Consider the following 26,567-nt stretch of genomic DNA (forward strand, 5'->3'; position numbering starts at 1 on the left):
ACGATGCCCGATAAGTCTTGGACCTTGATAAAAATATACTATTTTTGAATTTCAACCGTTCAAAATATAAATTATCCACGAAATACGAATTTCGGAATAAATAGTCATCTTTAGAAATTTTGGCAAAAAAATGCACATGCTATGCATGTATATAGACTTTAATTTTTTAACTTTATGTGCATGGCTAACATGCTAAAAAGAAATACACATTTTAGACAAATTTGTTCTTTTTTAAAATTTAAATAATCGAATACATATTTTTCTTATGTGTGTATTTTGTAGTAAATATTTGATATTTTGATTTTTCCCCTCCGCAAACTTCCTTATTAACTATTAAGTAACAATTTATACTCGCAAGACCACAACTATCGTGTTAACTGTTTTAAATTTTTAAGTTGCAATGTAAATTCAAACGAATTTATGATAACCAATTTGATAAATTATCTTTACTTATTTTTCTAGATTCAAAATTATCTCATTATCATTTCAAGTACCTGAATGAACATATTTAGTATTTTAATTTACAATTTATAATAAATATATTTTCTGACGGTGGTCATATTTGATTTTTCACCCATCAAATTATCAAGATTGGATTAAAATATAAGTATCTATGTTATATAATTGAAAAAATAAAACTTATCACAGAAAACTTTAAAATGGTATTCATAAATTTAAAATTATAAAATAATTAACTAAAATTTTAAATTTAAATCGGTGAATTCAGACCACCATAACAAGACACTGACGTCGTACTCAAATTGCCACGTAGATTTAAAAATAGCTAGCGTCTGTTGTCATAAATCAATCTCTAAAAATTGTTTACATCACTTCCCATATATACATACAACATCTGTATGTATAGTTTGTCAAGAACTTGAATAGGCTCTTTTCACTTCTGCCCCTCCATCCATACACAGGTACTCTGCTACCCCTGTTTCTTTTACATACATTTATTCTTGATTCTTGATTTTTTTTAATTTTTTAATTTTGCATTTTTATATGTGTTATTTATTGTATATATTGATTTTGTTGCTTTTGCATGGTGAATTGTACTATTATTGTTGTTGGGTCTTTAATTAAAATTGATTTTTGGTTCAAATTAGCTTGTTACACTTTTATGAATTTTTTGAGATTACCAAGGTCTGTTTTTTTGTTTGTGAAGTTGAATTGGGAATTGAGTGTTAACCCTTGATGGGTTTTACGTAAGGGGATGAATTGACCTCGAAAGTCATGATTTTTACTCTGTTGGAATCGTCCGGTTGTGTTTTTAGTGTAAAAGGCGGAATCTTTAGATGAGTTCAGGGTGTAGGCCTCAGAATAACGGGTAGTGCCAAGTGAGGCCTCTTTCGTTCGTAAATTATATCTAATTGAATTTAACGGAGTCTTGGGCTTTTTCATAAGTGATGGTCAGTTTGTAATACATAATTTATTGCTATTAGTATTTACTTATTACATTGAGGATTGAGCAATGCACAAGTTTAAGAACTACTAAGACAGCATATGAGTCTGTTTCTTGATTTTAATCATACATATTGTGCAGTTCATGCTATACTGGTAAATATCTCAAACACCATATGCAATATGTTTATTGCTCTTCTGCTTGTTGCCTAGTTGTAAGTACTGTTACTCTGATAGAGACCTTATTAAGTACATCTCTTTATGGATTATAACTAATTTTAGACTGTTTTAAATAAATTTGAAAGTATTTATATGTGTTTCAGTGTTTGGTGATTTTTTTAAAAAAGAAATAAGTATACTATATTTGGTGTGCAGACCTCCCTTGAGTAGCATTTGTACATTTAACTATTAACTGGAGAGAGTGATTCCAAAGACAATATGAGGTTGATAAGTGTTGCAGCTTGCAATTTGAATCAATGGGCGATGGATTTTGATTGCAATTTGAAAAATATCAAGGAATCAATAACTACTGCTAAAAAAGCTGGCGCCATTATCAGGCTTGGGCCTGAGCTTGAAATCACTGGCTATGGCTGTGAAGACCATTTCCTGGAACTCGACACCATTACTCATGCGTAAGTTTCAGTCGACTATGTGCATGTACAGTATCAGTTCTTGATTGTATTGGACATGTCATACTTGGATGCTCTCGTGTTTAATTGCAGGTGGGAGTGTTTGAAAGAGCTTTTGGTTGGTGAGTGGACTGATGGCATCTTATGTAGTTTCGGAATGCCAATTATCAAAGGGTCCGAGCGGTATAATTGTCAAGTTTTATGTCTAAACCGGAAAATTATCATGATACGTCCCAAAATGTGGCTAGCAAATGATGGGAACTACAGGGAACTGCGGTGGTTTACAACATGGAAGCATAAAGAGCAGCTTGTGAAATTTAATCTCCCAGCTGAAATTTCTGAGGCTATATCACAGGACAGTGTTCCTTTTGGTTACGGATATATGCAATTTATAGACACGTATGCTAACTCTTCTAATTATTTGTCATGTCAAACCTTATTTCGCATTTGTGTAAATTTTAGTATACTTAGCTCTTTCTAAGTTTAAAATTGTTTGTTTCATATTAGAGCTGTTGCAGCAGAAGTTTGTGAAGAACTGTTTAGCCCTATGCCTCCTCACACTGAACTTGCACTGAATGGTGTTGAAGTATTTCTGAATGCCAGTGGGAGTCACCATCAACTAAGGAAGCTTGATCTTCGCTTACGTGCGTTTATAGGTGCTACACATACTAGAGGAGGAGTTTACATGTACAGCAACCACCAAGGATGTGATGGTGGTCGTCTTTACTATGGTATAGTATTCTTTTATAGCGCCCAGGTTTCTTAATATTATTTGTTTGTGATAATAATTTGCTTATTCTTCCTGCCCCTATCCAAGAAGAATCTTTTTATTCCGCTACTAAAGAACTCAAAATCTTCTTTTATCTAAAACATCAGATGTTCTATTAATATTATATTTGTTAAGATTTTATTAATAAATAAGTGTTTGTAAATAAATAATATGCTGCAGATGGATGTGCTTGTATTGTTGTGAACGGGGATGTCGTTGCTCAAGGTTCACAGTTTTCTTTGAAAGATGTTGAGGTGGAGGTAGCTCAGATAGACTTAGACGCGGTATTTTCGAATATCCTAAATTATTTTGCACACATTACTTTTCTTCATATTTTTTTCTTGCAAAAGTTGTTGTAGCTTGTACTTCTTGCTAAGTAATTTATATTCCTCTTGCTGCATCATTCCTGGTGTGCATTTACTCATAAATCATGCTAGGTTTTCAGATTTATCTTTTTGATTCTAATGCTTTTGTCCAATATAACGCCACAGGTTGCAAGTCTTAGAGGATCCATAAGTAGTTTTCAAGAGCAAGCAAGTAGCAAACCTGAAGTTTCTTCTGTTCCAGTGCCCTATAAGCTTTGCCAGTCTTTTAAACTGCCAATGTCTCTTTCCAGTCCTCGTAAGGTCAGTTTATGAAGCTCCCTGTTCAGGGTCTGAGATCGTCTAGCTTGAACTGCATCTTCTTCTACCCTTAATCCCCGTTTGTCTCCATTTAAATATGTTTCTTGAGATGCTTAAAGGGCAGGACAATGTCGAACATTGGTTCTACTGGGATAGCTATTCGCTTATATCTTCTTATACATATTTTAGATTAAGTATCATTCTCCCGAGGAAGAAATAGCTTTTGGACCTGGTTGCTGGCTATGGGATTATCTAAGAAGAAGCGGAGCTTCTGGTTTTTTACTTCCTCTTTCGGGCGGGGCTGATAGTTCCTCCGTGGCTGCAATTGTTGGTTGCATGTGCCAGCTTGTAGTTAAAGGTTAGTCTTATTGTATATAGTTTTTCTTGTAGCAGATCACTAGGAAAAGTATCAGCACATGTTATGTTCTAGTTGACATTTAGTTACTTATGATGAATGCCCCTAGAAGTACCAATAGTTTTGCTACCAACGACAAATTTTATTTTATTTTTTTAAATTTTGAATGCATAATATATATCCACAGAAACTGGTTTTTCTTGCGGAAAATGGTATTTGGAATAAAGTAGTTTGAGCAATCAAGTTTACAGTTGGAATGAATTGACTGTTATTCCATTTAGGACTATAAGTAGCTCCATCTTTGATATTGGTCACATTAGTTGGATTAGAGTGGATACCTGAAGGTATATATATAATCGGGCATCTAAGTTCGACTATTTGCTTGAAGTGGCTGGCGGACTATACTTTTTAATGAGTCTAAGAGAATATAACAAGAAAAGGAAGATTATCTTGTTTAATTACATAACTTTTACTGTTAAAGACGTATTTACATTCCACTTGCCCTAAATGACTAATAACTGCTTCACAACATCTTTTGATTTTTATTTGTTTGATGTTGTTTCATTAAAATGCAGAAATTGAGAACGGGGATAGTCAGGTCAAAGCAGATGCCATAAGAATCGGTAATTACACTGATGGACAATTTCCAACAGACAGCAAAGAGTTTGCTAAGCGCATATTCTACACTGTGTACATGGGAACTGAAAATAGGTGTGCATGTGTAACTTCTTTCTGACAGATTTTCTTATTCTTTCTGAATTGTTTGCATAGACAACTAAATCAGTAATCACCCTTAATCACACATCTTCTTTTCAAGTCGAATGAACCGATCTTAGATCTTTCAATTTTTGGGCAATGGTCAGTTGCAGAAATTAAAATATGTCTTCAACTAAATCAGATATCAGTAATCACCCTCAAATTATTAATATTAATTTTATCAACACTTAGCTGCCAACTTCTTTTATTCTAAAATTTTACTGCTCGTAAAGAAATCATTTAGGAATGACGATGTAAAATGCACAAAAAATGGCTTGAATTGGTTGTGTTTTAACCCATCTTGTGTATTATTCATGTTCTCTTAAATATCCTTTTGTCAATGACTAGTAAGAGGGTTTTCCCTTTACAGCTCGGAAACAACAAAGACACGGGCAAAAGTCTTAGCAGATGAAATTGGATCATGGCATCTTGATGTTTCTATAGATGGAGTTATTTCTGCCTTGCTCACGTTGTTTCAGACTCTAACCGGAAAACGACCACGTTACAAGGTAAAAGGGATATTAAGTCAAATTATGTGTAGATTGTAGTTTACCTTTTACGAAGTTTATTTGCACATGCTAACTAAGATTACATACAACCTTCACTTTATGCTGCTTGTTTTGCTTTTCCAGCCAAGTATACAATGATCTTTCATTGCTGATTAGTGAACAATTTCATATTAAAGGAATTATTAACTGTCATTCCTGTCATCTAGATGGAGTATTTCAAGGAATGTCTAAAATTATAAATCATAAAGGATTTTTTAACTGATAAAGTTCCAACGTCTAATTATGACAGCTAGATGGAGGATCAAACATTGAAAACTTGGGTTTGCAGAATATTCAGGCTCGAATCAGAATGGTGTTGGCATTTATGCTAGCATCACTCATGCCATGGGTTCATAGTAAACCAGGATTTTATTTGGTTTTAGGTAGCTCCAATGTAGATGAAGGATTGCGTGGTTATCTCACAAAGGTATATTATTATATTCACCTTTCAATCATAAAAAATAGATTATCCTTAATATGCCATGAGTATATTGTTTTGGTTCCCCATTAACACCGTCGCAAGGAATGTTCATTGCTAAGTAGAGGACTGATTAATCTCTCTGTCAAGCAGTGTAAGCATAGGTTTTGTCCAAAAGGTGAACATATACATGCACTAACAAAAGATATGGAAAGCTAGTTTGTTAAATGTATCATTTTACAAGCATAAGCACCTAAATTTTTTACCTGTTTATAATTTTAATGATTTTAGATGTCATTTATAAAGGATCTGCTGTATATATGATTGACAGGTATATGAATCTTTGGCTAATACACAGTCATACAGATCAGACTGACCTCACAAATTAAGTATTCAATGCAAGTTATTAAACAACCATTTCACTTGCCATTCCCTTTTGTCCAAGTGAATATGTGTTTTAGGTGTTTATTCTCAAAATATAACTTAGGATTTTCCTCAATCCATTAGATAAATCAAGTTGATGTACTTTATGGATATATTGAAAATAGGGGACCAAGAAAGAGAGAGAACGAAAGCGAGAGTAACTTTATTCAAGTGTATATTAAATTGTAAGCATATACTAGACTCTAGAGGCTTGCTGCAGATAGATACTTCTGCTTGGCCAATAATACCATATCATAATATATTTCTAAAAAATACCATCTTATATCAACACAGGGTCACAACTCATTCATGTCCTCTCTTGTTGTAGAATTCAAGTTAATATATTCAATACACCCCAGGGTTCATTTGTTTAGTGCTCTGGTATTTTATTTTATTTTTTAATTTCGCCAGCGGTTCACTGAATATAAAATGCTAGATTATTAATATTCCGTATGTGATCAACATGATGTAGTACTGATTAAGCTCTCCCGTTTAGTATGATTGCAGTTCAGCTGATATCAATCCAATAGGAAGTATCAGCAAGCAGGACCTCCGAACATTCCTGCGGTGGGCTGCCGTCAATCTTGGTTATCCATCCTTGGCAGATGTTGAAGCAGCTCCACCCACTGCTGAGCTGGAGCCTATTCGGTCCAATTACAGCCAGGTATGTGATTTAGCTCCTAAAGAATTTCTTATCTACATTACATGTTTGTCTAACAAGAATGTAGTTATATTAATGCTAATTTCAATAAAGCAACAGTATCTCGAAAAAGTTTTCGTATTTCACATTAAATTTTCTTTACCATTCTGCACTCGAGGTTCATTTCCAAATGACCATTGTATCCTGGTCTAACAGCTTGATGAAGTAGATATGGGTATGACATATGAAGAACTGTCGGTGTATGGAAGATTGCGAAAGATATTCCGCTGTGGTCCTGTATCTATGTTCCAGGTATGTTCTTGAAGCACTCCAACTGTGTATGTATGTGTTGCTTGGTCTACAAATAACAACTAATCGGAAATAATAAGAATCTGTTAAAGCCATTAATGTTGGAGAACTGCGTTATTTACCAGGTAGATATTAAGTGACAAGTAGCTAAAAAGTGGTTCTGATATGTTTGTTGTGAGGTCAATAGATACAGGCAGAAGTGTTCATTTTTTAAGTTGCAATTGAAAAGTTTATTATAACCGTGAAGATCATCTACTGAATGGTGACCAGTGCGGAAGGCTATATAGAAGGGAAAACTTGGAAGAGAACTAAGCGATTAGCGGCATTCGGCAATATATCTATATTGTTCATGCTTTAACTTGCTGAAATTATCCAAGGTTGCTTTTATCCTAGGTGGGAATGGCCGTATATCTAATTATTGTTCTCTTGTCCTTTCTTGGTAAATTTATTGCAGAATCTATGTTACAAATGGGGAGGAAAGTTAACGCCATCACAGGTGGCTGATAAAGTGAAGTACTTCTTTAAGTATTATTCAATTAACAGACACAAAATGACTGTCATGACGCCCTCTTATCATGCTGAGGTACTTTCCTTCAAAGATGAATTTCATACAGGCTTTGACTTTTATTAGCTATGAAATTTCATCTTAAAATCATTTTGAAAAAATTCTTATAATCATTCCCGTCATCCAGAGTTACTCACCAGAAGACAACAGATTTGATCTGCGCCAGTTTTTGTATAACGCGAGATGGCCGTATCAGTTCCGCAAGATTGATGAAATGGTAAAGGAAATTGATGGCGATAAGGTTACTCTTATGACAGCAACAGAAAAGGATCAACAGGATGTTACATCTGTAGGAGGTATGGGAGTTATTGCAGCTGGCTCAGGGGATCCAAGAGCTGGTGTTTAGTTTGCCTGTAAAAGGCATCAGCAGATGATAATAAGTACTAACCATAAAAGAAGAGAAATAAAGCTATAACTTTAATTTCTTCCAAATTCTGATCCATGTGTAATTACACGTACCTCTGGTCCAGGTATGTTTCCTTTCAAACCTTTTTACTACGTACAGATCTGGTACCATTTGCTTTAGCTTATGTACTACAATGGCGTTCTTTTGTAAAGTATGATTAAAGTACATTACCTAAATTTTCGTCGAAGGTACCATCTCATCTCACTGGGAAAGAATTTTATGTTTTATCTTCCTGTTTTACAACTGTATCCTGTTTATGTATATAACTCACGTATTGGACATTGGCTCAAAACCCCATTCTAAACTATGACTTGTGACGGATACTTAATATTTTAGCAAGATATTTTTTCACTGCAGTCAACTGTTAATAGTCCAACTCCACCTTCAATTTAAGTATTATTCAAATAGAAACTGTTGAAAATGAAAGAAGTTTTAGTACGGTTCAAATATCATTGTTACTACAGATCACTGCTTTAAAAGTAGATTAAAGACTTGTTACCTGAGATATGAATTAAAGGTTGTACGCGAGGGCGGACTGAGGAATGATAGCTTAACCAGGTAGGATTCCTGTTGTCCACAAGCATTCTTTGATCTCACGGGCAAAACCACACAGAAGCCTTGGAAATATATTTCACTGCCAGTCAGACCAAAATGATTTTTAGTTTAGGATTTCACTCGACTGTCTACAGTTCGATTGCATTTGGATGTGAGAACGGAGTGCAACGTTAATTTTCAATGTAGATGAAAGACCAACCAGATATTGGTAGCTATGAACAAAGATATTCCAGATCCAAAACCATATCCCTTCGGGAGAAGCTTGTCTAAGAATATCACTGTGATATAGGCATATCAGCTGAACAAAGCGTTACCACTTACCAACTCCAAGCTAAAGAAGGCATTCTTGCCAAGGCTACTCGAAAGATATGTGAAGGAAACCTCTTTATCCGCAGATGATCTTCTCCCGCTAACACTGTAGACAAAAGTTTCATGATTTAATACATAAATGCATGGTTGTAAAGATTGATAATCAGTACTAATCGGTTTAGGTACCGATTAGGGATTAATAAGCGAATTGGAGATTAATCGGAACAAAATTCGGATATATTTAAATATTTAAATATTATTTAATATATTTACCTTATTTATTATGAAATATATAATTCAAAAATAATTTATAAATATTAATCGAATTTCAAAAAATAGATCTGCCAAATATTTTTTAAGGATTAATCAGGATTTAATCGGGAATTTTTTTTAAAATCGGAAATTTTTAATACACTACATAAATGCATCATCGTGGATTTAGACATTAAGAAATCATTTCAGTTCACGAAATAGTTACCTTAGAGTAAAGTTCCGAAGCCATGGAAAATATTCCAGCAGTTGAAGCAAGCGGACCGATTATATACCCCTCCATCCTTTATATTTGGGAAGACACGTATTTTAATATTCTTATTAAATATAGTTACACAAATTTTTAATTTTTTTTCCTAAATAAAAATATATTGTTCAAATTTTTATAAAAAAAAAATTAAAAAAAAAATCCTGAACTATAGTGAACAACTGAATATCGTCTATATATGAACTCATTAAAATTTTATTGCTCGAAAATAGCCAAAAAAAATTAAAATTAGAGACGGAGTAGATAAGGAGGTGCAATTCACGTTTACCAAATAATATAACAATATGATGCTTTTAAAACATACAAAATTTTCTTTCAACAATTGAACAAGAAATAAATTTGTTCTTTAAAGTATCTGCAACTTAACAATCATACGTCAAGAAGGGATGTTCTCAGGCCCCGTGCAACCGAAACTATACTAATTTTCTGCCTAACAAAGTCCTGTCAAACGTGTCATCCTCACTTTTTGCTCCTGATCATCTTCGGTGGCTGATAGATTCTAATATAAACCTATAGCTCATCATGGTCATCATCGTCTGCTTCTGCTGCACCTTCGGCCCCAGGAGCTCCACCAGATCTTTGGTATACTGCTGTGATGATTGGGTTACAAACAGCTTCTACTTCTTTAAGCTTCTCATCATAATCTTCTTTCTCAGCAGACTGGTTGTCATCTAGCCACTCGAGAGCCTCCTTCACGGCACTCTCAATCTTCTCCTTTTCATCTGCTTCGAGCTTGTCAGCAAGCTTGTCTTTGTCATTGATCTGGTTCTTCATGTTATAGGTGTAGGTCTCCAGGCTGTTGCGAGCATCAATTCTTTCTTTGACCTTTTTGTCTTCCTCGGCAAACTCTTCTGCCTCCTGAACCATTCGCTCAATTTCTTCTTGGCTCAACCGGCCATTGTCGTTGGTGATGGTAATCTTCTCTGCTTTGCCAGTTCCTTTGTCTTCTGCCTTGACATTCAAGATACCATTGGCATCAACCTCAAATGTGACTTCGATTTGTGGTGTTCCCCTGTTTGAACAAAGGATCAAAACTTATTTAGATATCTGTCATTAAGCTTTAAAATTTTTATAGAAACTAACTCTTAAAGTCAAATGTACAAACCTTGGGGCAGGTGGTATTCCTGAGAGATCAAATTTCCCAAGAAGCCTACAATCCTTTGTAAGAGTCCTTTCACCTTCAAAAACCTGTTACGAAAGATGCAGGAATCAGTTAAAGTTTTGAGATGCCAATAAGTGCACCCAGTACACTGATGATCAATATATTTAATGTGAAAGGATTTATATAAGGAATACCAATCTTTAATAATTTTGTCCAATGAAATACTCTATGTAAAGTGCCAAATAAAATAGTACCTGAATAGATACAGTAGTCTGCTGATCTTGGTATGTTGTGAAAACCTGGGATTTCTTGGTAGGAATAACAGTGTTTCTAGGAATCAATTTGGTCATCACCCCACCTACGGTTTCAATTCCTAGGGTAAGAGGTGCCACATCCAAAAGAAGGATATCTGCATTAAAGTATAAAAATCATTAGATATTAGTTTCTGAAAATATTTTCATCATATCTCCAAGACTCCAACTACAATCATGACAAGATGCAGCACTCAAGGTCCAGAAAAAAGATAATATATAATTACCTTTAGTCTCGTCACCACCCTCTCCACTAAGAATTCCTCCTTGCACAGCAGCACCAAAGGCAACTGCCTCATCGGGGTTCACACCCTTGTTGGGTTCTTTACCATCAAAGTAATCCTTAAGGAGTTGCTGAACCTTTGGAATCCTAGTGCTTCCCCCAACAAGAACTATCTCATCAATCTGGCTTTTCTGCAACCCTGCATCATCCATAGCCTTCTTGACAGGTCCCATTGTCTTCCTAAACAAATCTTGGTTCAACTCCTCAAATCTAGCCCTGGTCAATGGCTCTGAGAAATCAGTTCCATCAAAGAGAGATTCAATTTCTACACGAACTTGGTGCTGGCTACTCAATGCTCTCTTGGCACGCTCACATTCTCTCCTTAGCTTTCCAAGGGCTCTGTTGTCCTTGCTGATGTCCTTCCCGTGCTTTTTCTTAATCAACTTGATGAAGTACTCCATAATTCTTTGATCAAAATCCTCACCTGCAGGAAAATAAATGTTATCATCAAATATTTACATTTTCAATATTTTGCATTTACTAACTAATTCATTTGCATAATTTTCCTTGTTTCTACAAGGAAAGAACGTCCGAATCCATTTTTTCTTGGGGCTCATTTTTAAGAAGAATAAATATGTAACATAAATAAAAGAGTAGAAATTATTTATTCTACTAGCCAGATATACCCTAGAAAGGGTGACAAAAGAAATATGAACAAAGAATCAGTTTAAAAGCTACTCCAATCAATTAGCATTAAAAAAAATAGCTTACCTCCTAGATGTGTGTCTCCGTTTGTGGAAAGGACCTCAAAAACACCATTATCAATAGTCAAGACACTGACATCGAAAGTTCCACCTCCAAGATCAAATACCAAGATGTTCTTCTCACCACCTTTCTTGTCCAATCCGTACGCAATGGCAGCGGCAGTTGGTTCATTGATGATTCTGGCAACATTTAGCCCAGCAATGACACCAGCATCCTTGGTAGCCTGCCTTTGGGCATCATTGAAGTAAGCTGCAGATAGGATAAAAATATCCCATTAAATATTAACATCATACAATTAAGTATTAAAAGAGATCTACATGTTAGTGGTAATGGTAGAATGGACTGTACCAGGAACTGTAACAACAGCATCCTTAATTTTCTTTCCAAGAAAAGCTTCAGCTGTCTCCTTCATTTTAACTAGGATCATGGCGCTTATTTCCTCAGGACTGAAGACCTTTGTCTCTCCATCCTTCATTTTGACTTGAATGTATGGCTTGCCATCTTTATTCACAATTTTGTAGGGAAACAGCTTCATGTCCTTCTGGACTTCTTTGTCTTCAAACCTGTCATACAACTGTTAGAATTTCTGATCACCTTAAAGTAATATATAATGACATTCACGAGATTGAACGAGATGCATTACTTTCTTCCGATAAGCCTTTTGACATCAAATACAGTCCTTTCATGGTTGACTGCTGCCTGATTCTTTGCAGCCTCACCAATCAATCTCTCACCGTCGGTAAAAGCAACCCAGGATGGGGTGATACGGTTTCCTTGGTCATTGGCTATAATTTCGACATGGCCATTCTTATAAACACCAACACAAGAATATGTAGTTCCAAGATCTATTCCAATAACTGTACCCAACTTAGATGCCTCCTCTTTTGCAATGGAAATTGCCGATAGACAACCTGAAAGATATTAGATGCTTAGTGATGATCTGAGAACTTTAGCAAGAGGTGAAGCCATGCAGTAAAAATATTACCATAAAAAAGCTAGTCACGGAAGGAATGAAGTACAAGTAAAATGGGTAACACATTAAATGCAACAGACAATCAGCTATATGCCATTATTAAACTCTTGCTTTCAAAACAAAAGCACCAACACTAATTACAAAAAGAAAAATAGCACTCTGTTACTTAATCTTAAATCTTTCCTGTATGATATGCATCTCAACACATGCATACTAACTCCAAACACCTTTATAACTAGAATTGGTCATTAATTTAATCTGTTTTTCCGATTTTACATAATGAACTGATCTACAATGCAAGCTAGCACAACATCACAACCACTTAAAGTAACCTCTAATCATTTATTATAGAACAATGAATATCACAAACTAATACAATTACAATTTTTTAAAAGTTCAACTCAAATAAATAGCGCAAACTAAAACAATTACGTACAATATTCTTAACCGTTCAAGTCAATTAAAGTTCGATTCAGAATCCAAATGTTAACTAGCTAAATCTCACTGAATCAGTGCATATTAATCGCAACAATCGTAATTACTAGCATACGATCCAAGTAAACTGATCCAATCTAGTCAATAAATTCAGAAGCTCGTTACTAACTACAACTAAATTTCCAGATCAACATATATCACAAGCATAACTGCATAAGCATAAGATCCGATCCAAGCTGATTAACTATATCTACAACTAAACAACGCTGATTTCAACAATCAAATGCATACAAATCTACAGCAAGCATAGCATTACACTTCATCGATCTATATACACACCTAAATGCTTAAATATAACAATAATAAACGAGATCTCAAAGTGTCAATGACTAATACATACATATTTCTAGAGCGATAGCGATAGCGAGAGAGTGGGAGAGAGAGAGAGAGAGAGAGAGAGAGAGAGATGTATACCTAAGAAGAGAATAGCAGCAACAACGATCTGAGATCCACTTCGCCTGCCAGCCATGGCTGCTTCCACTTTCTCTCTCTATACGTATAGGTCACCTTCCTTATAATGTATGTATATATAGTAGAGAGAGATTTATTGAGAGAGAGAGAGAGGTTTATGAATTATGAGTAAAATGAGAGAGATTTGCGTTTAAATGTCAGGAGGATGGGATGTGTTTATAAAGTGAGTACTGAGAGAGAGCAAATATGTCATTGGTGATGACGTGGACCAATTAGAATTAAGAGTGACCAAGTTAAGCCACTTAGGGCTGGGCTATTTTGTTGGAACCGTATCACACGCTATATTTTTGTTTATCCTACGTGTCATGCCGTGTTTTGAATCCAAAGTTATGCAATATGCAGCTTGAGTCAATTAATTTACTCTTTTTCAATAAGTTAATTTATACAATAGAACTCGACAAATGATATTTGATATATGAATAATAATTACGTTAAATTAATATTTTTTTATCCCAATATAATAAATATAATGTATTTTTTATCTCAATAAATAAATAAACTCGATTAATGAATAAAATATTTCAATACCAAGGATATTCATTTATCAATGTTTAACTGTAATTCTTGTTGTCTTGTATCATGATTGATTAGTTGAAATGAATCAATAATGTATGTTGTAATAAATTGAAATTAATTTCATGATCTTGTTGATAATATCAACATTTTCTTCGTATTTTACAAAATTGGGTTTTTGTTTAAAAATAATATTTTTGAAATTTAAAGAAAATAAAATTGCTAATTTAGATCGACATATTTTAATTCTAAATGATAATAGAATATAAATATAGTAAACCGCGAGACAGACATAAAATTTGACAAAATATAAGATAAATATAGTACAAATTGTTTCATTTACTTCAATATTAAGAAAAAAACACTCTTAAATTTCTGTATGTTTCTCAGTTTTACATACACTTTGCTTCTAAATCCTAGGTGTTACATGATGTCCTTACAGAGTTATCATTGCTAGTAATTAGATAAAATCTACATTTCTTTTCTTGTTAAAGACACAACAAGCAAACAGAGTTCGCCAAGCAGCTGCTACAACACAAATGCAGGTTCAACCAACTACTCATACTACTATTACATCTGCTGAAACTAAAGATGCTCCCTTTTGCTGCTAAGAATGCTCAAAAATCAACTGCAACGCAACCTACTACCATATATCTGCCAAAACCACCTCAGGCTCAAATGAAGCAGCAGTGGCTAATTGATATACAACATCTTCTCCATAAGAACGTGCAAATCCTCTTCGACAAGATGAGCTATGGTGCCTCCCCAGCATTTCTTTTCTCGCATCTTGTTAACAAATAACAAAATTCTATATTTTAGTTACCTCCGGTCTCCACAATATACGAATCCCTAAAAGTACAGCTTTCTTATTTCAGAACTAAATTGTACAAAATCTCAGCTAAAGGGTCATATATCAAACATTCATCTATAAAAGTAAAACATATTTCTAGGAATGTATAGGCATTTCTTTCTTCCCTACAGAAACAAAGAAAAGCTACAGCGGTATCAAAACTGGCTTACAATTACTGACCAAAGAATATTAGTCAGTGAAAGAATTTTGTAAAAATACTGAACAATTAAACAATTACTAAGATTACAACAGCCTTAACTACTTCAATGACAAGACTACTCAGAATTGCAGATGACTAGCTGCTTGTATTAAAATTATTGCTCTTAACATATAGCTATTTTACAACAGGGAGGGACACTTGATTCTGTCAAGAAACAGCAAACTAATCAAGTAACTTGATCATGTCAATTCAAATAATCAATCACTGCATATCCTTGTACCCGTCAGAACGTAACCACCAAATGAGCTCATCTGCATTTGTGGATGGGTTCTTGACGGCAAGACCTGCATAATTGGAAACCAAAGTAAAACTTAGTATAAGAAAAGAAGTAATATCAGGATTCTACTGTCGTGGAACCATAAACATAAAACCAGCCAACAGATAGCGTTATAAATTGAAATCCAGTTCAGAGTAATCAAATCTCTAAATTGTTGAAAGAAGTGTTGGGAGAAACACCCAATCTTTCTAGGAGATATATGACAGTATATTCTGTGATCAACGCCAGCTGCATGATACTCATTAAGGAAAACCATATGAGTTTTATACGATTTTACAAGAAAATCCATGGACCAAACCATCATCTTCAGGGCACAGGAACTATGAGATAACCCAAGGACGCCTTCAGCATCCAGTAAAGAAGGGTAAAATAAAGATCCAACCTAGTCCACTTCATTTGTATGTACATATGAACCAAGACCACTGGTTCTTTCCTTTTACTTCTCTAAAATACAATAAACGGGTAAAGTAATTTCCAACATCAATTCTCACCGTAGATCACCATTCCTTTGGTAGTGAGAATGGCATAGTTTTTCGAGCACATTGGTAGAAACTTAAAGCATAAACTCTACTTATAAAATCCTTTCTAATTTACGATTTGTTGTATAGGTACTCTTTATCGTCATTCTCTTTTCTATCTCAAATGGTTTAAAGCCAGAAGTGCCTTTTCCTTAGTCTCAATCATCTTAGCAGAAGTTAAGAAGGCTTTGGAGGTAATTTAACTTTTTCCTTATATTTAATAGCCAATTTTTTTCTTTAATAATCATAGATTCAGGTACATCGTGTGAGATTCTTGTTGGGACAGGCCCGCCTGCTCCCCTTATTCCACCTCTTTCCATAATTCATCCTAATCAACGGAGTGGATACTGTCAGAAGAAGCTGTTGGTTGATCCGGAAGCCCCTGCCCAGCCCCCTCATATTATACCAGTGAACCCAAATAGGTTAAACCCATACCCTTTCCCGAAATTAACCACAAAATTATACCAACCAAAGTATAACAGAAAACATAACATGGCAGACCTGATATTCACGTAGCCACGGTTCTGCTATTTGCAATCCAATTGCCATTTTCCCAAGCTGCAAATTGTGCATGCATGTTGCAAGCGGCTGCATTTAGAGATACCATGAGTATATATTTCGTGTGGGCATATAAACCATTAGGCTATATACTAAATTAAAATAATTGCAAGTGCCAATATAATGCTTGAATTATTAAAAATCCCTGCAGAGCATTCAATAAACCTACGATCCCAGCAAAAACATGAAATCTATTTGGCACCTGAAGATATTGATGGTAAATTGCAAAAGGAGCTGAAAATGATAAAAGTGGGAGGACTTCTTTGACAATAGTCCAAGCATCCATATCCGGGACGGCCATTATGAGGCTGCAATTTCAAATACAAGTTATCGGTGTAATTGATGTAGTCAATTTGTTAAACGGGAATTTCTGAAAAATTTGCAATTAACCTTGAAAAACCAGTTTCTTTCCAAGAATTAATTGCCTCTTTCGGCGCTCTGTCTCCAGCTTTTGCAGCTTTGCAAGTCTTGGAAACTGGAGAAACAGCTGTTGCCAAAAAATCTGAATTATTGCTTTCAGGTGTTTCCATCAATTCATCCATATTGGCAGAGTTTGGAGGTGGCGGTGCCAATTTTTCCTGTACAAAGTTTTTCAGCATCTCCTACTATAAGAGGGAAGGAATAGAAGGATAAATGCTTTATAATTTGTTAGTATGACATACATTGGACAGACTTACGGTCCTAGAAGAATCTTCTGGTTGGCTATGTTGCAGTGAAATTTCATTTTCACGGGCACAGAGCTCAGTGAGAGGCGATTGCACAATTCTATAACAAAGATTTACAAGTTAGTCCCAACTAAATTTACGCAATTGCTATACAATAGAAAATATATCATATGATACACCTCCCATCCTCAAAAGGATGACTGAAGGTACAAAACTTTGTGCACAAAAGCACATAAAAGAGTTTTCGGTGAGTTTGTGTGGCATCCCAAAAAAAGATAAAAGAGTATATGTTTGTTCTTTAATTTGCTAGCAAAAGATACCAATACATCCCTTTAAAGATGGAGAGACTACCAGAAAACTGAATTTGGAAAAACTTATAGACGGCAAAAGTTTAGATAAGGAGAAGCTGGAAGGAGAGAGTACCTTTTGCAAATTTCATCGCTGAAGTTAAACATCCTTATTATATCAATTGGATAGGGACTTGCTCCAAGATAGGTATTGCATACGTACCCCATACCTATCATTAGGTAATAACATTCAATAACTAACGGATTGAATTTTTAAAATAACTCTCCGCTACATGGTAAACCAACTAATAGCACCATCTCCTGTGTAGAATTAAATATTACTGAGCACCATCTAGGGACTAATGAACTAACGGGTTGGTAGGACAGACTTTCGAATGTATTGTCTAACAAAGTTTAAGTATAGCAATCTCAGCTTTACGTACTTGGTCAATCAGTTTGCACTTGCAAACGCCAAACACACCACATCAACAAAACATCAAAGATCCAGATTTTCATCATCATTAAGAACACTTCAAAAATGACTCTCACCGAAGAGCACCTAAACGAAATTAAAATCTACAACTAGATACAATAATTCTTTATTGATTCATTAACGGTATCATAAAAATAAAATTAGCACATTTTCACATAAGTGTGATAGCAAACCCAATAAACACGTAACCAAGAGTTTACAAAAGTATGATAGATGCAAAGCACAAACCCACACCCAAGACTAGCAAATTTTCATATAACACTCACACTGAATGCCTGTCTGCAATTGCTCAAAAAATTTAAAAAGTATTCAAAAGTCTTTAACATTTTTCAAAAATTTGCAAATTTTTTTGTTTAGATGCAGAGATCTTCTCAGGGACCTCCTCTCTACTCAAGGTGTGTGCCTAGGAGTAGGCGTACATCTCACTCTTCACAAACCCTAATCCGAAGTGACAGTGAGACATACTAGGTCGCACTAAGGAAAGGGAGTATTTAAAAATTATTTTAATATATATTTGGAAGTTAAGAGTCTAATTCTTTATGTTAGGAAAGCTCCTATATTTCCAAACAAGAAATTAATTAGCACCTCCCATTCGTTCTGCCACAGCACCAGTAAGAAGACCACCAATCATGTCAACCACAAGGACATCAGAGTGGGCTGTGATATTGGCCATGGAGAGAAGAAGAGATAAACTGTCCACTCGCAAATATCTGTGCATAAGAGAATGGTTAACGAATATCAAATAATATTGAGGACCAACTAGCACAAGATAATATGGCTAAATTAACTAGCAACTAACAGTAGATGATTCGATATCATGATATATTATTATGTACAAGCTAAGAGCAAGCTAAAGGCCTTACAACTGCATAAAATTAAAAAATTTATTACTTGTTTTGCATCATTAAAAGCTGGCATACATTTTCCCTAAAACAGGCAGGTCAGAATTGTCAATTCCAGATATAGCATTTTTCATTATTCATTTAACCAAAAGCATTCTTTTCTTTAATCATATATCTATTTAAACACTTAAAAGAGTTCAAAATATAGGCAATTGTCTATTTATTTCTTTTTTAGGTCATTCAATGGCTCTTACATCCATCTTTGGATATACTTTGGCCCAGGCTACAAAACAACCGACATGTTATCTTTGCAAAAAATAAAGAAATTTCATTAAAGAAGGTTATAAATGGGATTGTTTTCCCATACATGTGACATTACACTTTCCTTAAAAGCTTGATGGTATTAGATACTAATTTACAAATGTAAAATATGTAAAAAGTAGGTATAATTTCACTTGTGTGAAGGTTATCTGCCGAATCCCCCCACCCATGTCTAATTTCATATCCATATCCACATCCTAACTTTTTAGAAACCAAGAGTCGGACAGATTCATAGCCGTGATAGACACCCGTGCCCGAGTGATGCGGAACAAGGAATATTAGCATTGATTTTTACATATATATATAATATTTTATTATTTAGAAATAAAAGAAATTATAGTTGATTAATTATTTAGGTTATATTAAGTAATTATTTAAGTAGGTCATTCTAGATTAGAGTAATAGAATATAATAAGGATTTGTTTCTTATATAAAGATTTAGTTTTCTTAGGAAATTACTTGGATCCCAAGTAATTATATATATATATAAAAAAAAAACTCTTGTAATCTATCATTATTGAATAGAGTTGATTATTATGAATTAAATCTGCGGATTTGTGTGTTTTTGCTAATACTTTGGGTATCCCCTTACCCCTGTCTTACATCAGTGGTATCAAGAGCCACCGTTCATTCACCTAAACCTTTAATCAAAAACCTTCCCTAAACCAAGCAGCCACCAATAGTCGCCGACAGCCAGCAGCAACCACCAGTAGCCACTGCCACCAGTAGCCACTGCAGTCCCTGTCCAGAAGTTTGAGGGCTTCCAAAACCCTTTAATTATTCGGAACAGCCCTGCACTTTGATTATCTTGGACAAATATGTTATCGCAAAGGACACTAGCCCGAATTGAGTTTTAAATATCAACCACTAAAAAGCAACTTCAGGTTACTTTATATGCTATCATTCTCTCTTCCATATAGTCCAGATTACTTTAAATATCATGAAGAATGTCAATGATACGATGAGGTGATAGCATATTTGGATGCTGAATATGAAAGAGTGGTACTACTTGACATTGTCGATGGGCTATTAAGAATGAAGCGCACTATGCAAGATTTGATTGCTCCAAAGGAAAAAAACTCTACTTATATCGATAAGAAGCAAGTTCATGCAAAAGATTGAGATAATGGAGACAACAATGTTGCAAAAGATGGAGGTGCTTCTACTGTACATGAGGACATTATTGATTCAAAGTCACCTCTTGAACTTCAAACAACTCACAGTGACTTCATCATTCCTTGGTGGTTTTGTGAAGTCAACGATGTCAATTGATGTAGCACAATAATTAAAATGACTTGCAAAGATTATACGAATTCCCAAGAACAATCAATAATATTATTCTCAAGAAAAAATGTATAATCAAGCGTACCATATAAGTAAAATGTTTCAGTATATATATACCAAAATAAAAACCCTGATAAGAAACCAAAGTCCTAAACACGTGGGCTAACATAAGTTCAATACTATAAAATACGGTCCAATATAATAATAATAATATATAATACAATAATAGGGCCACAACCCTATCATTAATGACATATCTCAATTGCTTCCAAAAGTTCATGCTCAACGCTTATGAAGTTCTGTTCGAGGACTATGGATTCTTCACTATGAAACTCGTAGTCGAGTGAATGACGCGGAAAAGGGAATAAATAAATTGATTTGTATATATTATATTTTATTATTTACGAATAAAATAAATTACAATTTATTAAATATTTAAGTTTTATTAGGTAATTTATAATTAGGTCATTCTAGATTAGAGTAATAGAATAAAATAAGTACTCCCTCTGTCCCGGTAGTTTCTTAACATTTGAAATGAAGATTTCGACACGCGTTTTAAGACTCTTATCTAGTATAGTTCCATAACTTTTTTTAATTTTATGAATAAAAATTGAACATTTAATTTTTATTCCAACGAAAAAAGTTTTTAAAATTATTTATGTATCTATAGTAGATAAGAGCCTTAAAATGCGTGTCGAACACTCTATTTCAAATGTTAAATATTCATTGGGACGAAGAGAGTATTTGTTTCCTTTATTTAAAATTTTAGTTTTCTTAGGAAATTACTTGGCTCCCAAGTAATTAATTATCTATATAAACTCTTATAATCTATCATTATTGAATAGATTTGAATTACTTCTCATTAAAAAAATCAACTATCTGTTGTGAAGAAACATAAGGGGGTGCATGGGGCACAAGTACTGGTGGGCTAGATATAGGATCAATGGAGCTCGATGGAGCTGGTGTATAAGTAGATAGCATAGGTGAAGCAACAGTAGGTGAAGAAAGTGAAGAAGAAGGATAAATGTCAACTGATCCATGAAAAGGAGTAAGATCTTCCACATTAAACACATACCCAATCGTCATACCACTAGGAAGATCTAACTCATAAGCATTAGTACCAACTCTTTTACGAATCTGAAACCTGCGATGAACCTCTGTAACAGACTTATAATTTTCATTGCTTAAATTAATTTTCTAGATTACTTATTTTCATGGACCCGCTGACATTATCCCACTTCACTTTCTTCACGTGTTTTTGCTTCACCTATGCTATCCACTTGTACACCAGCTTCTTCGAGCTCTAATGATCCTATATCTACCCCATCAGTACTTGTACCCCTTGAACCACTTATATTTCTTCACATTAGATAGTTGATGTTCCTAATGAGAGGTAATTCAACTTTATTCAATAATGATAGATTACAAGAGTTTATATAGATAATTAATTACTTGGGAGCCAAGTAATTTCCTAATAAAACTAAATTTTTTAAGTAAAGAAAACAAATCCTTATCTTATTCTATTACTCTAATCTAGAATGACCTAATAATAAATTATTTAATATAATTTAAATATTTAATCAACTATAATTTATTTTATTTGTAAATAATAAAATATAATATAGACAAACCAATTTAATTATCCTCTGTTCCGCGCCATTATCCTCTCCTTTAAAGATAACTCGACTACGAGTTTCATACTGAAAAAGAACCATAGTCCTCGAACACGACTCCATCTGCGTTTAGCATGAACTTTTGGAAGTAATTAAGATATGTCACTGATGATAGGGTTCAGGCCCTACTATTATATTATATATTATTATTATATATTGGACCGAATTTTATATTATTAGGCTTATGTTATCTCACGTGTTTAGAGCTTTGGTTTGTTATTAGCCCATTAAGGTTTTTATGTCGGTATATATATACCGAAATATTTTACTTCCAGGGTACACTTGATTATACACTTTTTCTTTAGAATAATATTATTGATTGTTCTTGGAAATTCGTATAATCCTTGCATTTTATGTCGTTTCAATTATTGTGATACATCATCTGGATCCAAGAATGAAAGTTAAATAGATAAGGCTTGACGATTTGTCTCACCAACAGATATCTCACACCCGATTTAATCCGGAGTTTCACCATTGTTTTGTCATTAAAAAACACATAAAATTTGCAGATTCAATTCATAATTCAACTCTATTCAATAATAATAGATTACAACAATTTATATAGATAATTAATTATTTGGGATCCAAGTAATTTCCTAAGAAAACTAAATCTTTAAAATATATTACTACCATAATTAAATAAAGGAAAAAAAATCCTTAATTTATTCTAATACTATAATCTAGAATGTTCCTAACCATATAATACAATTATAATCGCAAACATAGTCATATCTAAATAATAATAAAAAACAATTAACAACTAATTTAACTGTTTAATGCTCTGCATCAGTTGGCTTCCAAAAGACATAACCATATCTTTCCACATAAAGATTCAATAAAGCTATATATGAGATATATCATATACAAGTTTACGATCCCAGATAGCCATATTGACCCACAAAAGAACCAAACAGACAATAATACCTTAAAAGAACACGCCCCCGTACAAGGTCCAGGTAGGTCTCCCAATATATGTGTGGTAAAAAATGAACACCTCTGTTTTTTATATTAGTATATATACTTATCACCCATCAGATGATAATCTCTTTCCTTCTCCCCCACTTACTTCTAAGAACTAACTTATTTTTCTATTTACTTGTTGACAAGACATATCACTTGGAAAAACTTACGCGATTACTAATACTTTCACATTAAACAGACTAATTTAACAAAATGAAACTTCACACCAGTACAATAACTATCTTATAGTGCGATAATGATTGAACACAAATAATATAATAAGTCAATAATTAATAATATTTACCCGGTTCTGGTTGGATATTTCTTGAAGTACGTCTCACATATGCTGGCAGAAAGAAAAAATAAATTTTATGAAATCGTAAGACTAGAAGTAACATATGAATTGTCTGTGCTTCAAACGACTGAAAAAATAAACAACTAATTTTACACAAGTCCAACCACTCCGAGACATATATCTAAGAACTTCAATTTACCTGCGTGCAAAAGGACGCCGCAAAAGTACTCTAGGTGCATATTTCTTCTGCTTTTTCAGCCTATATTTTTCCTAAATGGAGATTGAACATCAACATTTAGCATCATGTGCATTACTTTTAAATTATTTAACTTTCATGAATAAAGCTCACCTGTGAAAATGATGTTTTCTTATCAAATGTTGCACTATTAGCAATAAGAGCTTCAACAATTTCATTCCCAGTTGCACCCTCCCTACAAAAGAACAATAATCATTATGTAACCGATGCATGTTAAGGATTAACCAAGTCACTTTCTCAAGTTTTGCTCAAGTAATATTATGTGTACGCATTTATTTGAGTCTCATTAAAAGTTAATGAAAACTCTTGCGGTAATAGAACGAGAAACATGTTTTAGAAAAACTCCATAATATAAGGCTCTCTAAAGTCTACAGAAAAAAGGAGCTTTCTTATCTATATAAAAAGAGAAGCCTCATCTACATCATGGACGACACTAATAATTACAAATAAATGTGAAAAGGAACTATTTGCATTTAATGTGATCTTCAAAAGAATTTGTACCTCCGCATTGCATCTATCTCATCCCCAGTAAGACTCTGAGCTGTGTTATTATCAACTAGTGCACGATTGTCTTTGGGCTCATCTATTTTGCAATCCTTTTCCTCTGGATTTGATGCTAAAATTCAATGAAAAATATAGTTAAGATGAAAAATAAAAACACACAAAGCCTGCATAAAGAAGAAAGATAGAACTTTTACAAGATACTGAATAAATCATATACACCAAAATAGGCAAGTGAGGAATAAAAAATGCTCTCCAAATCTTAGTCGCTTAATAATTAATATATTGCCTTTATAGTGCTCTGTAATAATTTTTCTCTGCCATGCAAACAAAATTTGTTATAACCATACGTAGTCCACTTCCTTTCAAATGTACTTTTAAATTGAAACAAATAGCTTCTTGTTACCACACCGTTGAATACACATACAATCTTTTGCAATAACACTAAACATAAAACTCTTAAAAAAAGAATAAATATGATGTTATGAACTCAAGCAAAGCAATAACAAGCTACACCCTATATCCCTAATCCCTATTTGAGAAACATAAGAAACTATTGTATAATGCATATAAAGATTCAACTTTTAAATCTGTTTTATAAAAAGATTCACCTTTTCAGATGCTTAAGAAAATAAAAGCATCCTTTCGAATCTTTAATTCAATGTATCTTCATTCGTCAAAAACTTAAAAGAACCAAAAATTTGGACAGCTGAACGGAGGGAGTACAATAAAAATGCAAAAAGTTATCTAATACATTGTCAGCCACATCAAACAAGATTCCTATTGCAATTCATAATCTCCAAACCAATACAAACAAGCCACAGAGTAAAACATCACACACCTAAAAAACATTCATCTATTCTAATTTTTAAATAACACTTGACTTTTTGCACACACTTCAAAGTATATTAACTATGTAGTTAAAATAATTATTTTCAAATTTTAGTTTGGTGAATAAAGATATACAATTCATTTAAAAAAAATTATAAAAACAACAATTTTAACTACACAATCAAGACAGCCAAACATCAGATATTTTAAAACGGAGGTAGTAACGAGAACTTGCAAACCGAAAGCTAAGAAACACGAACCTTGAACGACGGGGGATAAAAAAGGACCATGATCACCGGTTTCGACTTGAAACAAAGAGCCAAAATGACAACCAATCAACGGCTGAAGAGAGTAACTCTTATTCCCAATTTTCAATGTTCTGTCAATTTCAATATCTCATCAATTATAAACACACATAAAACCGGCGAATTAATAAAAATTAAGATTAAATAAACATGTATGTCTATATAGAGAGAGCGAAGAGAACGTACGAAGCAGGGGTGAGACGAGCGAAAAGCAAGCGATCTCCATCGTTGATATCGAGCAGTACATTGCAGCCTTCCCATGTGATTTTAGGGTTGTGATTTGAGTTCAATTCGATTGACATTGTTTTCTAATTTGTGCGTTTATAATTTAGGGTTTATATAAAGTATAAACCTTGAGGTTTTAATGTAGAAAAATTGAAGTGGGATTAAATAATTTAGGGTTTAAGACAGAAAAGGGTTTTTGATGCTGCGGGTTATTTTGTCTTTTTACTGAGGTTTTTTTTTTTTTTGTCTCCTCTCCTGGGGTTTTGTCAATTTTCAAGTAAATCGAGGTGCTTCTACTGATTTTCTCCAGTGGAAAGCCCCAATCCCTTCATTTTTTATTCTCGTTTATTTCTTTTCAATAAAACCCAATTTTTTTGGGTATTTGTGTGTCTCTCCTCTTGGAGTGTGTATCTGTCTCTCCTTTTGGAGTGTTTGTTATGTTTTTGTTTAGTCTTGGGTTAATCTGGCTACTTTGAAAATGATCTATGTGGTTTTGTGGGAGATCTGTTTTCCGTGCATTAAATTTGGGCTGGTGCCGATTATTACAAGAGCTTACTTTTCACAACTAAAATGTGTTCATCTTTTGAGATCTTTCACCCTCGGCTTGTCTATAGCTGGTTTTTGGCATGTAGATAGATTGGGTGCTTCTGAACATTGGGCTACAGATGGTGCGTATGTGAAGGTCATTTGTGATATTATTAGTTCCAGAATTGATGCATGTATGATCGATCAGGAAGCCATTTTAATCTTTTTTCATTCAAAGAATCGTGAGATTCATTATGTTAAACAGTCTGAAAACATAAGCGACTATTTGCTTAGCTCGTTTATTTGTTTAATCTTGACTGTGTTTTTTCGATGGGAGTTTTGTTCCTATTGAAATTAAGTTGTAATTTTGGTTGATGCAATTTATAAAAAGCATTTTGTCAAAAAAAAAAAAACTATGTTTTTGAGAATTTTATTCGTTTTATGAAATTATTCATTTACTAAGTTTAAATATATGTTATAATTATATATTCTTTTGATCATACAATTTGTTTAACAAATATTTATTTACCGTGATTTTACAATGTAATTTCATGGTTACTCAATAATTATATTTAATCGTCACG

General features: G+C 33.7%; 3 protein-coding genes across 6 annotated transcripts; 1 reads left to right on the forward strand and 2 right to left on the reverse strand.

Annotated features, from left to right (window-relative positions):
• Window positions 1-783: 783 nt before the first annotated feature.
• Window positions 784-8,170, forward strand: LOC141697426 (glutamine-dependent NAD(+) synthetase). Of its 2 annotated transcripts, XR_012564704.1 has the most exons (15): window positions 784-920; window positions 1,777-2,033; window positions 2,124-2,429; window positions 2,538-2,761; window positions 2,980-3,083; window positions 3,291-3,425; window positions 3,612-3,780; window positions 4,353-4,488; window positions 4,904-5,042; window positions 5,332-5,508; window positions 6,419-6,586; window positions 6,779-6,874; window positions 7,326-7,454; window positions 7,564-7,906; window positions 8,031-8,170. XR_012564704.1 is itself a non-coding variant. In XM_074501811.1 (14 exons), the coding sequence occupies exons 2-14, from the start codon at window positions 1,840-1,842 to the stop codon at window positions 7,780-7,782; spliced, it is 2,196 nt and encodes a 731-aa protein (XP_074357912.1). In that variant the 5' UTR covers window positions 784-920; window positions 1,777-1,839; the 3' UTR covers window positions 7,783-8,170. The 2 variants fall into 2 exon arrangements, 1 of the variants encoding a protein (XP_074357912.1); XM_074501811.1 differs by having other exon boundaries at window positions 7,564-8,170.
• Window positions 8,171-9,484: 1,314 nt separating this feature from the next.
• Window positions 9,485-13,720, reverse strand: LOC141697253 (luminal-binding protein 4-like). Its single transcript, XM_074501536.1, has 8 exons — window positions 13,528-13,720; window positions 12,289-12,556; window positions 11,994-12,208; window positions 11,652-11,894; window positions 10,885-11,364; window positions 10,601-10,755; window positions 10,350-10,432; window positions 9,485-10,256 (listed from the first exon to the last, which is right to left on the reverse strand). Exons 1-8 carry the CDS (start codon window positions 13,580-13,582, stop codon window positions 9,755-9,757), a joined length of 2,001 nt encoding a protein of 666 aa, XP_074357637.1. The 5' UTR covers window positions 13,583-13,720; the 3' UTR covers window positions 9,485-9,754.
• Window positions 13,721-14,452: 732 nt separating this feature from the next.
• LOC141697254 (uncharacterized) lies at window positions 14,453-25,626 on the reverse strand. 3 transcript variants are annotated; one of them, XM_074501538.1, is made up of 14 exons: window positions 25,420-25,626; window positions 25,189-25,307; window positions 24,098-24,212; window positions 23,690-23,771; window positions 23,540-23,610; window positions 23,350-23,391; window positions 18,551-18,675; window positions 17,609-17,702; window positions 17,198-17,285; window positions 16,911-17,098; window positions 16,723-16,828; window positions 16,464-16,550; window positions 15,388-15,451; window positions 14,453-14,883 (listed from the first exon to the last, which is right to left on the reverse strand). In XM_074501538.1, exons 1-14 carry the CDS (start codon window positions 25,533-25,535, stop codon window positions 14,741-14,743), a joined length of 1,440 nt encoding a protein of 479 aa, XP_074357639.1. In that variant the 5' UTR covers window positions 25,536-25,626; the 3' UTR covers window positions 14,453-14,740. The 3 variants fall into 3 exon arrangements, with proteins under 3 accessions (XP_074357639.1, XP_074357638.1, XP_074357640.1); XM_074501537.1 differs by having other exon boundaries at window positions 17,183-17,285; XM_074501539.1 differs by lacking the exon at window positions 14,453-14,883 and having other exon boundaries at window positions 14,942-15,451; window positions 17,183-17,285; window positions 25,420-25,625.
• Between the last annotated feature and the right edge of the window lie 941 nt (window positions 25,627-26,567).

This window comes from Apium graveolens, chromosome 11 (assembly GCF_009905375.1).
Source record: "Apium graveolens cultivar Ventura chromosome 11, ASM990537v1, whole genome shotgun sequence".
Lineage (NCBI taxonomy): Eukaryota > Viridiplantae > Streptophyta > Magnoliopsida > Apiales > Apiaceae > Apium > Apium graveolens.

Coding starts and splice junctions, on each gene's coding strand:
- LOC141697426 (XM_074501811.1), top strand. CDS start 1,840: ATGAGGTTGATAAGTGTTGCAGCTTGCAATTTGAATCAATGGGCGATG. Junction 3,781..4,352: donor GTGCCAGCTTGTAGTTAAAG/GTTAGTCTTATT, acceptor ATTAAAATGCAG/AAATTGAGAACGGGGATAGT. Junction 4,489..4,903: donor TACATGGGAACTGAAAATAG/GTGTGCATGTGT, acceptor TTCCCTTTACAG/CTCGGAAACAACAAAGACAC.
- LOC141697253 (XM_074501536.1), bottom strand. CDS start 13,582: ATGGCTGGCAGGCGAAGTGGATCTCAGATCGTTGTTGCTGCTATTCTC. Junction 11,895..11,993: donor TGCTGTTGTTACAGTTCCTG/GTACAGTCCATT, acceptor TCCTATCTGCAG/CTTACTTCAATGATGCCCAA. Junction 11,365..11,651: donor CGGAGACACACATCTAGGAG/GTAAGCTATTTT, acceptor ATTTTCCTGCAG/GTGAGGATTTTGATCAAAGA.
- LOC141697254 (XM_074501537.1), bottom strand. CDS start 25,535: ATGTCAATCGAATTGAACTCAAATCACAACCCTAAAATCACATGGGAA. Junction 24,213..25,188: donor TTTATCCCCCGTCGTTCAAG/GTTCGTGTTTCT, acceptor ATTGAATTTTAG/CATCAAATCCAGAGGAAAAG. Junction 23,392..23,539: donor CGGCGTCCTTTTGCACGCAG/GTAAATTGAAGT, acceptor TCTTTCTGCCAG/CATATGTGAGACGTACTTCA.